General features: G+C 46.2%; 1 protein-coding gene across 1 annotated transcript in view; it reads left to right on the forward strand.

Annotated features, from left to right (window-relative positions):
- Positions 1-15,134, forward strand: part of AXDND1 (axonemal dynein light chain domain containing 1) — a 63,187-nt gene extending 48,053 nt beyond the window's left edge. The window contains exons 21-26 of the mRNA XM_084636558.1: positions 1,160-1,270; positions 2,716-2,865; positions 3,479-3,619; positions 4,429-4,520; positions 5,310-5,452; positions 10,245-15,134. Of these exons, the coding sequence (XP_084492684.1) occupies positions 1,160-1,270; positions 2,716-2,865; positions 3,479-3,619; positions 4,429-4,520; positions 5,310-5,452; positions 10,245-10,333 (726 nt within the window). The 3' untranslated portion in view covers positions 10,334-15,134. The remainder of the gene's footprint in view (positions 1-1,159; positions 1,271-2,715; positions 2,866-3,478; positions 3,620-4,428; positions 4,521-5,309; positions 5,453-10,244) is intronic.

Raw genomic sequence — 15,134 nt, forward strand, 5'->3', positions numbered from 1 at the left:
GCGTAGAAAGCCACAAGCCACCACCAAATATTTCTTTCTTGCAGCAATATAGTCAGCCTTTCTGGTTCACCAATGGTCAGTAGTGAATTAAAACATAATCACATTGATTGGATGATACAGACCCTGGTTAGAGACCCCAAAGCTCCAAAGAATCCCTCAACACTTCCTCCAGTCAAACTCTACCTCCACTCATGGATTCCCCCCAGCAGTTTTGTACTGACCCCAGCACCCCAGAGAGCACTTCAAAAGCTGAACAGTTTTGAGACATCTGGAGGACTCTGAATAGTTTGAATAGAGTTTCCATGTTCAGCCTTAATTCCGTCCTTACACTGTTCCAGCGTACATGTCTCGGGACTTTTCTGTAGGATCTAATTCGTATAAGAATTGCAATAGACTCAAATCTAGTTTAAGGTTTGTCAGGCATTTGGGCTAGGTAGTTATATCCAGGGCTTTGCTGAGCTTAAGGAGAGAGACCCATGGATATACTGGGAACAGTACTCCATTCAGCACTGGGCCGACTTCCTTATCTAGTCCTCATGTCTCCTTACTCTACATATCTATGTAAAGCTATTCTGCAGATAACAAGTTAACTGCAGGATTTTATCTTAGAGGAGCCAGGGAAGGTGCATATCTCCATTCCTCCCTCTTTTAATTCCCAATACCTTCAAAGGCCAGCTTGTGTTGGGCTGATTCCAATCTGCCGTTAAGGAATACTGGGCATGTGTTCCTCTGAAGCCTAGCATTGCTCTAAGCATCAAACAGATGGCGTTGTCGCAGAGTGGTGTGAGGAAATGCTTCCTGCAGGGGTTGAGAATGCTCCTCCCCAGCACTTCTGGTCTGTGCTGGCTTATGGGGTAAAAAACCAAGCTTGGGGCCTGAACTCTGATCCCTGCCCCGAGCTTTCAGGGCAATGTACTGCCACTACACTGTTGGCAGCTTGTTAAATATATTGTATGGAATAGGTGATTAGCCCATGAAAGGCTCCATTATTTGAATGCTTAGGAGGAGTGAATGTTCCTTTTCCTTTGTAGGATGAGGATAGATGGGGCCATATAAATACCATAGGTAGAACGATGGAGTTATTTAATCACAGGAGTGAATGAAATATCAATTCTTCTCTCCCTCTTGGTAATTTGTCTCTTCTGTTACTTCATCCCAGACCGAGTGCCTTGATTGGATTAATACCTGCAATCTCCTGCTTTCTGAATTCAAAGGCTCTCCAGTCTCCTTACTGAGTTTAGAAGAGCAGAGGAAACTGTTTGGGCCTCAGGTACATAAAGACTTAGCATTTGCCAGCGAAAGTAGAACCTGTTTGGCTGGGGAGCTGCTTGAAAGGCTTTCCCAACTGAAGAAACTATGGTTCAGTTTCCAGGAGGGTTCAGCGTATAGAGCCCTTTGCACTCAAGACTCCACATTGGAGGATTATTAGGATTCATGATGATGGAGTTTGTTACACCTAAAATGCTTCCTATGGGGGCAGACCTTCAGCTAATGTCAATTGTCATAGCTTCAGTGGAGCTGTGACAGTTGACACCAGCTGAAGATTGGCCCTGTGATGTTGCCTGGTAAATTCTGCTTCTCCCAAGAGATTGCAAATTGATGGAATCCTGGGGTTTGGATTGCACAGGAGTTCATGATGGTATGGGAGCTTCTAGCTTCATTCCGTATGTGGCTGGACAGATGGAGGTTGCCTGTGAGAATTTGATTTGATTCACATCTTCTAGATGGTAAGTCTGACATTGATCTAATTTCAGACATAATAGGCTTTATTCAAATGTGATGGAAGTGGGTTCAACTCCATTGATTTGAATAGAGTTTCATCTGCTTACCTCAGGTCTGATTTGACCCCATGTGGATAGATATTGTTTGAGATTTCCCACATTCAGGAAGTTTAGACTTGAAATTAGATGAAGGTTTCTAACCATCAGAGGAGTGAAGTTCTGGAACAGCCTTCCAAGGGAAGCAGTGGGGGCAAAAGACATGTCTAGCTTCAAGACTAAGCTTGATAAGTTTATGGAAGGGATGGTATGATGGGATAGTCTAATTTTGGCAATTAACTGATCTTCAACTATTAGCGGTAGATATGCCCAATGGCCTGTGATGGGATGTTAGATGGGGTGGGATCTGAGTTACTACAGAGAATTCTTTCCTGGGTGTCTGGCTGGTGAGTCTTGCCCACATGCTCAGGGTTTAGCTGATCACCATATTTGGGTTCGGGAAGGAATTTTCCTCCAGGGCAGATTGGCAGAGGCCCTGGAGGTTTTTCACCTTCCTCTGTAGCATGGGGCACGGGTCACTTGCTGGAGGATTTTCTGCTCCTTGAAGTCTTTAAACCATGATTTGAGGACTTCAATAGCTCAGACATAGGTTAAGTTTGTTAAAGGAGTGGGTGGGTGAGATTCTGTGGCCTGCGTTGTGCAGGAGGTCAGACTAGATGATCATAATGGTTCCTTCTGACCTTAAAGTCTATGATTCAGCATGTGCACTGGCTGCTCTGCAGTCACCCTGCGACCCTATTCCTTGACTGGTTCTGAACCAATTTTGCCAAACTATGTTGTGATTTGTAATGTTCATCAGGGTCCAGTAAGGATTTAGAGGAGACAACAACATCACGTAGCTTGTGATTTAAATAGATTTGAAGCCAGCCTATGTTATATGGAGGGACAGAATCCCAGATGAGAGTGCTACTGAATAGTCCCTTGCATTGCTTTCCAGGAGACCCAGCCACAGACGCACTCAATTCATGTGGATTCTTCTTTACCTGAAGAAATTTCTGAGACTTCTTCTGAACTTGGGAAAGGCAAAACTGAAGATGTTGATGTTGATAAGAAATCTGTGAAAGGGGAAAAAGTGTTAGGGGAAAAGGTGAAAATCATGGTCGGCGGGTATAATAGGCAAGGGTGGCTCTGCCTCCCCCGGCATTGCCGTGGCCGTGGGGTTTGGCGGCAAAGTTTTTGCTTTATTATGCCCCATGCAGGTTCCAGGGTGGCTGAGGAGGCACTCAGTGATGCCTCAGCCTGCATGGAGCATATCAAAAGCATCTTCTAACAGACGTTTTTCCCCTGGGTGGGTTGGGTCCAGGGAGGGGAGGCACGGCGCGGCTTCGGCCAGCCCAGGGCTCCTCCAGCCGAGGAGGGGCACTCAGGGCTTCGGCCAGCCCATGGTTCCTGCGGCCGGGGGGGTTTATGGCTCCAGCCTCAGGGGGAGGGGGTCTGGGGCTCTGGCCGTGGAGAGGGTGTGGGCGTAAGGGGTGGAGTCGGGGGGCTAGCCCCCCCAAAGGGGGGCTCCACCCACTACCCGTGGTAAAAATCTCCATTTTACAAGTGAGCGCTGTAGCCGTGGTTGGTGCAAGATTTACTGCTTTCCAGTGGAGCCTTTCTTTGCTTCTTGCCATTTGCATATGACGTGACATGTAGGCCTCAAAGCCTATGTTGTGCCAGGAGCCATTGCACTAACTCATCTTTCACCTTTCCTTTAGCAGGAACTACCTGCGCCAGATGTCAGCAGTGAGGCCCTGACTGTAAGCAGTGAGGTAACTGAGGACACCGTCAGGTACATAGGATATGACTCCAACATCCATTTGAAATCCCTCAAGTCAACAGCGGTGTCGGTCTCTGGGGTAGGAATCTCCATCATACAAATTATTCTTTCCTTTTCACCTGGGCTGTAGCTTGAGCTCTGGGACCAGATTTTTAAAGGTATTTTGGTGCCTAAAGATGCAGATAAGTTCCTAGTGGCATTTTCAAAAAAATCTGAGATGCAGTGGCTGTGCTAATCAGGTGGCGGGGGCCCCATTTCTCCCCTCTTTTCTCCCTTTCCAGTTTTCTGATTTTCCACAAAATCAATAGGATCCTGGCTATCAATGACTATAATGCTCCCTGAAATTTTGGAATTTATTATATACAGTGTTCAAAAGTTATCGCATTACAGACAGACAAATGCCACTGAGTGTAAGGCCTTCTCAAGCTCAGCCAATTAAAGGAGCTATCTGTCCCTTCTCACACTTTTGACCTCCTTTCATTCTGATCCTGACCATCAGGGTTTTCCAGTCAGGACATCACCCTCACAAACTGCCATAACCTGACAGGCTACATGACATCTGGGTGTGTATTGAAGGTTTTGGCAATCCAAGACAATTACCCACTGAGTCCACTCAGGCCCTGATTCAGCAAAGCGCTAACTCTGAGCATGTGAGAAGATCCAGTTGAAGTTGATGGGACTGATCACATCCCTAAAGTGAAGCCTGTGCTGAACTGGAGCCTTGATGTAGTGATCTGCCCTCTTTGTTGCTTGTCCGTTCTGAGATTAAGTAGTGACAGACCAGCACCCAACTGGACAAGGCACATGCTGTGGATGAAGCATAGCTCTGTCGGTTTCTCCCCTCTCCTCATACTCCCAAACAGAAGGTGTTTCCTCTTCTCCCCCTAGAGAGAGATGACTGCCAGCAAGTCAACAACCCCGTATTCTCAAAAGGAGTTTGAGACCTTGGCTTCACTAGAATGTCTGCAAGAGCAGCTCCTGTGAGTACTGGATCACCTGGTTGAGAAGACCTATCATCCTCCTCTTTATAACAACCTTTAATGTACTTTAAGACTGTTATGACCCCCCTTAGTCTTTCTTCTCCAAACTAAACAACCCCATTTTTTTCAAGCTTTCCTCGGAAAGTCATCTTTTCTAGACCTTTAATCATTTTTTTTTTGCCTCCTCTGGACTTTCTCCAGTTTGTCCACATCTTTCCCAAAGTGTGGTGCCCAGAATTGGACCCAATACTCTAGCTGAGGTCTTATCTAGGCTGAATAGAGTGGAAGAATTACTTCTTGTGTCTTGCTTACTATGATCCTACTAACATTTCAGGGTGATGTTTGCTTTTTTTTGTTTTTGCAACAGTATTACATTGTTGACTCATAGTCAGTTTGTGATCCACTATAACCCCCAGATCCTTTTCTGCAGTACTCCTTCCTAGAAAGTAGTTTCCTATTTTGTATTTGTGCAATGGATTATTTGTTCCTAAGTGTAGTACTTTGCATTTGTCCTTATTGAATTTCATCTGACCCTTTGTTCAGAGAAATTGAGTTTTAAAATTAATTGAAAATGTGATTGATGCACATGGACCATATAGCTGGGGCCATGGAGTCACTATTTGGTTTAGATCTTTTTAATAATGCCACACATTTATATTAGTGAGTTGTTTTTTGTAGAGCCAATCCGTTATACTGAAAATCTCAGTTTTCTTAGCCTGTCTGTTGAGTATCTTGCCAATAATCTCTTAGGCTCCAGGTTTCAGTGCCTTCCTGGCTTCTGTATTTCAGAGAAGCCGAGATCCGTGCTCAGAATGCAGAGGAGAGATCAGAAAGCCTGGATGAGCAAATGGAAGAAGCTCTGGGGAGAATCCAGGATCTAGAGAAACAGCTGGAAAAAGCACTCAAAGCCCAGGAAGTAGCACCAAAACCAGGTGAGCTAATCAGAATTCTGAGATAGAAAAAATCTGCTAGGTCCCTTAGTCCATTTCATGGCCAGTGCAGAACCATTCCCTCTTGGACATATACTGGTTTGTTGTCTAGACTAATTTTGCCAAGAGATGACGTATCAACCACCTCCCTTGGGAGATTATTTTATAGCAGAAACAGTAGAACCACTGCATTCTGAGCGTTTTTGAAAGAAAGTTGGTAAGAATGCTTAATACATCAGATTCTTTCTGTTTCTAGGGGGTTGCCTACACTAGAGAATTAGTGCCTTGCATGGTAACAGGTTTCAGAGTGGTAGCTGTGTTAGTCTGTATCAGCAAAAACAACGAGGAGTCCTTGTGGCACCTTAGAGATTAACAAATTTATTTGGGCATAAGCTTTCGTGGGCTAAAACCCACTTCATCAGATGCATGGAGTGGAAAATACAGTAGGCAGGTATAAATACACAGCATATGTATATGTATTTGCTGGAAGCTGGGAGCCTGGGGGGAAGCAGGGCTCCCAATGGGGAGAAGGGAGTGCAGGCAGCAGCCCGCTGGGAGTGGGTAGCCAGGAGCCTGGGGGGTGGCTGTGAGCCAGGTGCAGGGTTCACAGGAGGGAACCTACTAGTCTTTCTTGTCAATTTCACAGCTCTAGCACTGAGCCATGAAATTGACAAGAATTTTACCCAACAGCCCATGTAAGTAACACAGTGTCTACAGAGAGTCCATAAGTCCTAAGCCTCTCATGGAGGTGGAGGTATTATGTCGGTATAGTAAGGCCCTCACATTGGCGGGAGCAAGGCTGTAGTGTAGACACTGACATAGTTAGGTCAACATAAGTTAGGTCAACATATGTGGACCTAACACTGTAGTGTAGACCAAGCCTAGCATTTTAAAAAGTTTGTTTCCGGTGCATTGTACAGACATGAATGTGGAGACTGGCTACATCTTACTCATGCTCTCCTTGTTGCTATCCTTAAGAGCTGTCCAGGACCAACCTCTCCTGGGTGACAGAGAATTCACTCTCCATCTCCACTCAGTTCTGGGCTCCCTCACAGTATGATGTCCAAGAAGCACAACCCTAACTTTGAGGAACATAGGAACTAAGGATCTGCCATACTAGGGAGAGCAGTGGTCTGTCCAGCCCAGTATCCTTTCACTGACAGTGGCCACAGACCCAACTGCTTTAGAGGAAAGCACAAGAAACCCTGCAGCAATGGGGTACCTGCCCCCAGAAATATTCCCTCCTCACCCCCATTCAGTACAGGGTGGTTTATATCTTGAATTTTGCTCATTTTTAATATATACTAAGATACTTATCTAGCCCCTTTCATGCAATGTATGAGTGTGTTTACCCTCACAAGACCTCTGTTAGGCAGGGCAGTGTTGTTATCCTCGTTTTACAAATGGGGAACTGAGGTACAGAGAGGGTAAGTACTTTGCCCAAGTTCACACCAGGAGTCTGTGACAGAGGAGCGAATATGAACCCACATCTCCCAAGTGTCACGCTAGTGCCGTAACCACAAGACCATCCTTCCTCTCCGTAACTCTAGATATTTTTGTTATCTGTGTGTTACGCAAAAAGATTCTTTCCCCCAAGAATTAGGTAAGCACAGACAATCATAGAATCATAGAATATCAGAGTTGGAAGGGACCTCTGGAGGTCATCTAGTCCAACCCCCTGCCCAGAGCAGGACCAATCCCAACTAAATTATCCCAGCCAGGGCTTTGTCAAGCCTGACCTTAAAAACTTCTAAGGAAGGGGATTCCACCACCTCCCTAGGTAACGCATTCCAGTGTTTCACCACCCTCCTAGTGAAAAAGTTTTTCCTAATATCCAACCTAAATCTCCCCCATTGCAACTTGAGACCATTACTCCTTGTCCTGTCATCTGCTATCACTGAGAATAGTCTAGATCCATCCTCTTTGGATCCACCTTTCAGGTAGTTAAAAGCAGCTATCAAATCCCCCCTCATTCTTCTCTTCCATAGACTAAACAATCCCAGTTCCCTCAGCCTCTCCTCATAACTCACGTGTTCCAGTCCCCTAATCATTTTTGTTGCCCTTCGCTGGACTCTCTCCAATTTTTCCACATCCGTCTTGTAGTGTGAGTCCCAAAACTGGACACAGTACTCCAGATGAGGCCTCACCAATGTCGAATAGAGGGGAACGATCAAGTCCCTCGATCTGCTGGCAATGCCCCTACTTATACAGCCCAAAATGCCATTGGCCTTCTTGGCAACAAGGGCACACTGTTGACTCATATCCAGCTTCTCGTCCACTGTCGCCCCTAGGTCCTTCTCTGCAGAACTGCTGCCTAGCCATTTGGTCCCTAGTCTGTAGTGGTGCATTGGATTATTTTGTCTTAATTGCAGGACTCTGCACTTGTCCTTGTTGAACCTCATCAGATTTCTTTTGGCCCAATCCTCCAATTTGTCTAGGTCCCTCTGTATCCTATCCCTACCCTCCAGCATATCTACCACTCTTCCCAGTTTAGTGTCATCCGCAAACTTGCTGAGGGTGCAATCCACACCATCCTCCAGATCATTAATGAAGATATTGAACAAAACCCGCCCGAGGACCGACCCTTGGGGCACTCCGCTAGATACCGGCTGCCAACTAGACATGGAGCCATTGATCACTACCCGTTGAGCCCGACAATCTAGCCAACTTTCTACCCACCTTGTAATGCATCCATCCAGCCCATACTTCTTTAACTTGCTGACAAAAATACTGTGGGAGACCGTGTCAAAAGCTTTGCTAAAGTCGAGGAGTAACACATCCACTGCTTTCCCTTCATCCACAGAACCAGTTATCTCATCATAGACGGCAATTAGATTAGTCAGGCATGACTTTCCCTTGGTGAATCCATGCTGACTGTTCCTGATCACTTTCCTCTCGTCTAAGTGCTTCAGAATTGATTCCTTGAGGACCTGCTCCATGATTTTTCCTGGGACTGAGGTGAGGCTGACCAGCCTGTAGTTCCCAGGATCCTCCTTCTTCCCTTTTTTAAAGATGGGCACTACATTAGCCTTTTTCCAGTCTTCCGGGACTTCCCCAGATTGCCATGAGTTTTCAAAGATAATGGCCAATGGCTCTGCAATCACATCTGCCAATTCCTTTAGCACTCTCGGATGCAATGCATCCGGCCCCATGGACTTGTGCACGTCCAGTTTTTCTAAATAGTCCCGAACCACTTCTTCCTTCACAGAGGGCTGGCCACTTCCTCCCCATGCTGTGCTGCCCAGTGCAGTAGTCTGGGAGCTGACCTTGTTCGTGAAGACAGAGGCAAAAAAAGCATTGAGTACATTAGCTTTTTCCACATCCTCTGTCACTAGGTTGCCTCCCTCATTCAGTAAGGGGCCCACACTTTTCTTGGCTTTCTTCTTGTTGCCAACATACCTGAAGAAACCCTTCTTGTTACTCTTAACATCCCTCGCTAGTTGCAACTCCAGATGTGATTTAGCCTTCCTGATTTCATTCCTACATGCCTGAGCAATATTTATATACTCATCCCTGGTCATTTGTCCAATCTTCCACTTCTTGTAAGCCTCTTTTTTGTGTTTAAGATCAGCAAGGATTTCACTGTTAAGCCAAGCTGGTTGCCTGCCATATTTACTATTCTTTCTACACATCAGGATGGTTTGTCCCTGTAACCACAATAAGGATTCTTTAAAATACAGCCAGCTCTTCTGGACTCCTTTCCCCCTCATGTTATACTCCCAGGGGATCCTGCCCATCAGTTCCTGGAGGGAGTCAAAGTCTGCTTTTCTGAAGTCCAGGGTCCGTATTCTGCTGCTTTCCTTTCTTCCTTGTGTCAGGATCCTGAACTCGACCATCTCATGGTCACTGCCTCCCAGGTTCCCATCCACTTTTGCTTCCCCTACTAATTCTTCCCGGTTTGTGAGCAGCAGGTCAAGAAGAGCTCCAACCCTAGTTGGTTCCTCCAGCACTTGCACCAGGAAATTGTCCCCTACACTTTCCAAAAACTTCCTGGATTGTCTGTGCAACTTCCTGGATTGTCTGTGCTGGATTGTCTCAGACAATACTGAAGGGGGTTTATTCATGGTACCGGGAAGACTGACAAGCAGCTTCAAAAATATAGTGCCATAGTGGCAAGTTATATACATTCGCTTATCAATTCATTTGCATTTATCTGTACATACGGAGACAGACATTGTTACAAATCAAGAGAGAACCCTAAACAAAGATAAAAATAGGAACAATATATACGTCTAGAGGTCATCCTATTGCATCAAGCATCTTTGGCTACCTTGCTGGGGAAGGAGGCGGGGTGGAGTAGGGATGAGTGCTTACAGATATCTGGTGGGCTGTGAAGGGAAGGTTTATTCTGTTCTAAGAACTGAGTTACTGGGTGGGCATTGACCATATAAGCTTATCAATTGTTTACACTTGTCAGTATCCTTGCTTCTCAGCAGTTTCTGTCTTTTCTGCTGGCTGAATTTTAACTCCTTCCTGACAAGTGTAAGTGTCTAATCCTTGTTTGAACCCTGCCAAGCTCTTGGCCTCACTGACATCCTGTGGCAGTGAGTTCCACAGGCAAACTGTGTATTATGTGGGAAAGCACTTTTTTTCATCAGTTTAGAATTAGATCCACCCTGATTAGGGGAAGACGGGACTATAGTCCTGGGCTTTCTCAACACTTCCCCTCTAGTGGTTCCCTCCTAGTTCTGATTTGAAAGTGGAGACTGATGTATACTTGATTCTACAGGATGTATTTACCCAAGGAGGAGTTTTGCTATATTTATTTTTAACCTCTGTGTATTTTTTATTTCAGAAGTCTCTTCCCAAGAAGAATCCAAGCCAACTTCTCATAAACCATCTGCTAGTGCCCGGTCCAGGAAAGCCACCAAACCCAAACATTAAAGAGTAGCAATGTCCAACGAAGGTCGTTTGGTTACCATTTGTAGTAGACTTTCAGCATAACCCCACTGCCCATCTCTGTGGCTCCAGATACACTTTAATTCCATGTTCTTTAGTATAGCAAAATGACTGGAACACCCACTAATGCACCCTCCAAAGGAGAGCTTTAGATAAAGCACTAGAGAGGATCTTTTCTAGATTTATAAATTATCTGAAAACCCCACGCTGGGTAACGCAGTGTTTTAGAGTAGTTGCTAGTCATAACTGGAGAGTGGATTAGAACAGAACTTGTAGAAAAGGCTTTCAGGCCTTCTCAACATATCTGTTAGTAGAGTCTTTAAGATATCAGGTCATAAACTTATCCCAGGCTAGCTGTACTGCCGTAGTTGGAACTTTGGGACATGTTGTCCAGATCTCAGACCCATTCATAGGTGCTCAGCTTGTGAACAGAAATCTTGGGATGTTTTCTTCCAGGTTTGGAGACAGAGGGAGGGCCAGGTCTTTCACAGAGTGGGACACAGGATACTTTCAAAGTATTTAGAGGGGAGGTTTCCAACTAATTTATACAGGTGTGGTGTATAGAAAAAGAAAAAAAGTTCTGCTCAGTGTTGCTTGATAAATAATTAAGGCAGCAGACTCAGAATACCTCTTCTGAGAGCCATCATCTCCCTGGTTATCATCCTTTTACAGGATGTCCATGGCTTTTGATACTTTGGACTTCTGTTAACGTGGGTGGTGAATTGGAGAGGAACAGCTCTGTCAGTTTGAGTGAGACTCCTAAGGAAACAACCCACAGGACTGTCCAGAAGGGTTATAGAGACAACGCTGCCAGGACGCAAAGGTGGAGTCCTGCCGACTAATGGGGAGACCCCTAAGCACTAAACCTCCGGGGCAATATAAAATCACCAGGATAAGAGAAAGAGCTGATAGCAGAGCAGCTCCTAACAATGGCTAACAAGGCAATGGTTGTGGAAAACAAAGATGAAGCAGCTTGCACCTACAAAAAGGACTGTGGGGGTGGGGTGTGACAGGGAATAGTAAAATCTGCAACAGTCACAAACTGTCCCCAGAGCATCCAAACAATAATGGGAGGCTGGGCCTGCAAAGAAAGTTTGATTACTACAGCAAATATCAGTGACCTGCCCAGGACTTTGCCTTGATTGATGTTATTGCCAGGGCTTCTCCAGGACTTTGCCCCATTTTACCATTTATTTATACACACAGCCCTACTCTCTGCTTTTCCAGTGCTTTGTATATATAGAAATGTTAAAGATGCACCTCTGTTGCTCCAGTGAAATGACCAAATGTCTTAATGATTGATTAGCCAGTACAGACTGTTGCAACTTGACTCTAAGTTTATTGGGCCTGAGGATCTCATTTCAAGTCCCTGTGTTTCGCCTTATATTAGCATTTGCAGCATTACAAAATGACTTAAGAGAGGTCTGTTGCTGGTGCAATAGCAATTAATAACAAGAGATTCCAATAACTAGACTTGATCAAGTTATTAATCAAAGATTAATACAGCGTAATACAGAAAGGAAGAGTAATATGTTACCAACCCCTTTGGAAGACAGCAGTGGCAGTGGTCATGCTGTCTCAAAATTCTGTGCTTCCCCCTTCTGTATTTCTACCTAACTGGGAAGAGTTCCCAGTTTCCCTAGATCACTTTACCTAATACACCTTTTTGTCTGTTTCTTTTACATGTTTTTCACTGACAGTGAGGCGCTATACATTTTTACCCCAGGATGTGTGTAATATGTTGTAAGTTTCAAGAAGGCATATGGTTTAAATGTTGACAGTTATATGGACCCCGCACATTACACAAAAACAGAGATGCAATATTTTTCAAAAATATTTTCGGCATAGTGTTTTAGAAATTAGCAAAGTTTAGAAGGTATCTTAGGTTTTGCATTCTCCAGTGCAGACACCTAGCAGGAGTTCGTCCAAAGGTCACAGCATTTACATAGCTTACAGTTTAGAGAATTTAACGTAAATATAAAGGACTTCAGATATAATATACTTATTCACTGACTATTTTCTTATTCTGGTTACATAACACCCCCTATACTTATAGGTGCTATAATAACCAGTTCCTATATTTTAATCAATACCTTTTAACCTTTTACATAGAAGACCTGATTTCCCAATACATTCTATCCAGACAAACTGGTAGTTGATAAGAAAGCAGTTTACATTCCTGGTTAGCAGTTTTATGTCTCCACCGCTCCTTCATTCCTTTCTCCCCGTGCCTCTGCCGGTACTCCTCCCCCCTCTCCTTCCTGCGCCTCCAGGGCCCTTCCCGGGCACATCAGCTGCTCTTTCCAGCACTCTTGCCTGTGCTACTGCTGTTCTTCCCATCCTCCACCTTGCACCTCTGCCTCTTCTTCTCCAAGGGCCTCTGCCAGGGACGGTGGGTTTGTATCATTTTTGGTGGTGCCCAGAATGGGTCCAAGTCCTCCCCCCCTTCACCTGCCTAAGGCTCTGGGAGGGAGTTTGGGTGCAGAAGGGGGTTCGGTCTCTGGGAGGGAGTTTGGGTGCAGGAGGGGTGTGAGCTCTGGAAGGGAGTTTGGGTTTGGGCTCTGGGCTGGGGCAGGGGCTTGGGGTGCAGAAGGGGGTGCAGGGTGCAGTCTCTGGGAGGGAGTTTGGGTGCAGGAGGGGTGTGAGCTCTGGAAGGGAGTTTGGGTGTGGGCTCTGGGCTGGGGCAGGGGCTTGGGGTGCAGGAGAGGATGAGGGGTGTGGCGCTTACCTCGGGTGGCTCCCGAAAGCGGCCTGCACACCCCTCTGGCAATGGCTTCTAGGTTGGGGGAGGCGTGGAGCTGGGGGTCTCCACATGCTGCTGCCCACAGTTTCTGGCCAATGGGAGCTGTGGAGTCAGAGCTTAGGGCGGGGTCAGTGTGCAGAGACCCCTGGTCCCATAGGGCCGTTCCAGCTGCTTCTGGGAGTGGCGCGGAGTGAGGCCGGGTAGGAAGCTGCCTTAGCCCCACTGCTCTGCCAATGGCAGCAACTGGGGGGCCCCTGGGTCCTTTTAAATTGCCATGGGGTGGCAGGCGGTGCTGGGAGATTGCTTTGGGGGAGGTGCGTGAGGGTGGCAGGAAGGGCCAGGGGAGAGACCTGGCCCCGAACATTGATGGAGCTGGGCCCGCAGACCCTGAATATTCCTGGAGCATGGGCACCATCGGCTTGTATAACTCACCACCCCTGTCCACCACTCCTTCCCAGGCTTGCTCCTGTGCCTTCGTTCCTTTCTGTGTTCCTGCCTGCCCCTTCAGTGCTCCCCCTGCCTGCAGTGTGTGTGTGCTTGGTTAGGGCTGAAGTACTATGGGTGCTCACCTATTAACTTGATAGTGTCTGACTGAGGTTGGTTGTGTTGTTTCCATTATGAACCTCAGAGTCCCTCCTCTTGGGTATTTAAAGAACAGCCCTAAAAACATGCCAGGTTTGTAACTCACCCCAGAGAGTCTGTCTAGAGTGAACGTTCTGTGCAGAGTTTGAAACGCAGCAGGAGAAATGTCTGGGGGAAAACAACCTATTTCGCTTGATCAACACATTTCCCTCTGAAGTTACATTGCTGCAATGGGTCCCAGGCTGGGAGGTTGGGCCCGATGAGTTTCCTCTGTTCAATAACCTGAACTAGGCAGGAGGGAGGCTCCACTCAGCTCATGTTCTTCAGTGGAGACTAACTCAGGCTGGTGCCAAATTTTCCAAAGCCAGTTTCTTCTCCCTTCGCACCTGCTCAGACATTTGGCTGAGAGTTTCCTTAGTTTTATACCTCTACAGATGGAGGGTGAAATAGGGAAACAGGAGGATAAGGGGTTCTGGAAGCAGGTAGGGAAGGAATCCCAAAGTGGATGCAGCAGCCAGAAGGTTGGCTGCAAAGTGGAAGGAGTGGGAGAAGCGGTGGAGGCCCAGGTTGGCACATGCTGCTCAGGGCTTTAGCCTGGTCTCTTCACTGGCAATGAGGATCCTTGTCCTTAATAGCCTAAGGGTTAACCCTTTTTCTGCTAGTCCATCTCCATTATGCTGATGCATTGTATTGAGGCATCACTATCAGGAACCTTACCCCAGCTGCAGATGGTCTCCTCTTACAGTGGTCAGCAGCAAGCAGGGGCTTAGTGAAAAGAGATGTACAAATACAATAGCCAGAGGGTGCAGGGTGGCAATTTGGCTGGGTTGGCAATTTGCTGTAATTACAATAAGTATTATTAATAATAATATTCAGCTCATATATAGCTCTTCTCAGCCATAGATCTCAAAGCACTTTATGGAGGAGGTTGGTATCATTATCCCCAAGTCACTGGTGGGGAAACTGAGCCACAGAGAGGGGAAGAGACTTGCCCAAGATCACCCAGCAGGTAAGTGACAGAGCCACAAATGGGATCCAGGTCTCCTGAGTCCCAGTCCAGTGCCCTATCAGCTTGGCTGCACTGCCTCCAAGAGGGATACTCAAAGGTAGGTGAGAGGGGCAGTATCAGAACTGTGGGGATCCCAGACCTGGGGTACAGATGGTCAGGAATACGGTGCAGTAATAGAGCTGTACAGGATTTGCTAGTATGTGCTGCATACTTTTGCTATGGGGAAAGGTCTATCCAATTGACTAGGGAGCTACAGATATTTAAAGAGTCTTCTGGAGACATGATGCTTAGTTCTGTTGGGTTTTTTTGAGCGTTGTATTTGTTCTGTGGATCATCCGACAGAACTGAATAGAGAATCATCACCAGAGAATCATCGCGTAGGGCAGTTGAAGAAAGCTATAGAAATGTTGCTTCAGAGTAGCAGCCGTGTTAGTCTGTATTCGCAAAAAGAA

The sequence above is a fragment of the Lepidochelys olivacea genome, assembly GCF_965140295.1.
Source record: "Lepidochelys olivacea isolate rLepOli2 genome assembly, chromosome: 8".
NCBI classification, from domain to species: Eukaryota; Metazoa; Chordata; order Testudines; family Cheloniidae; genus Lepidochelys; species Lepidochelys olivacea.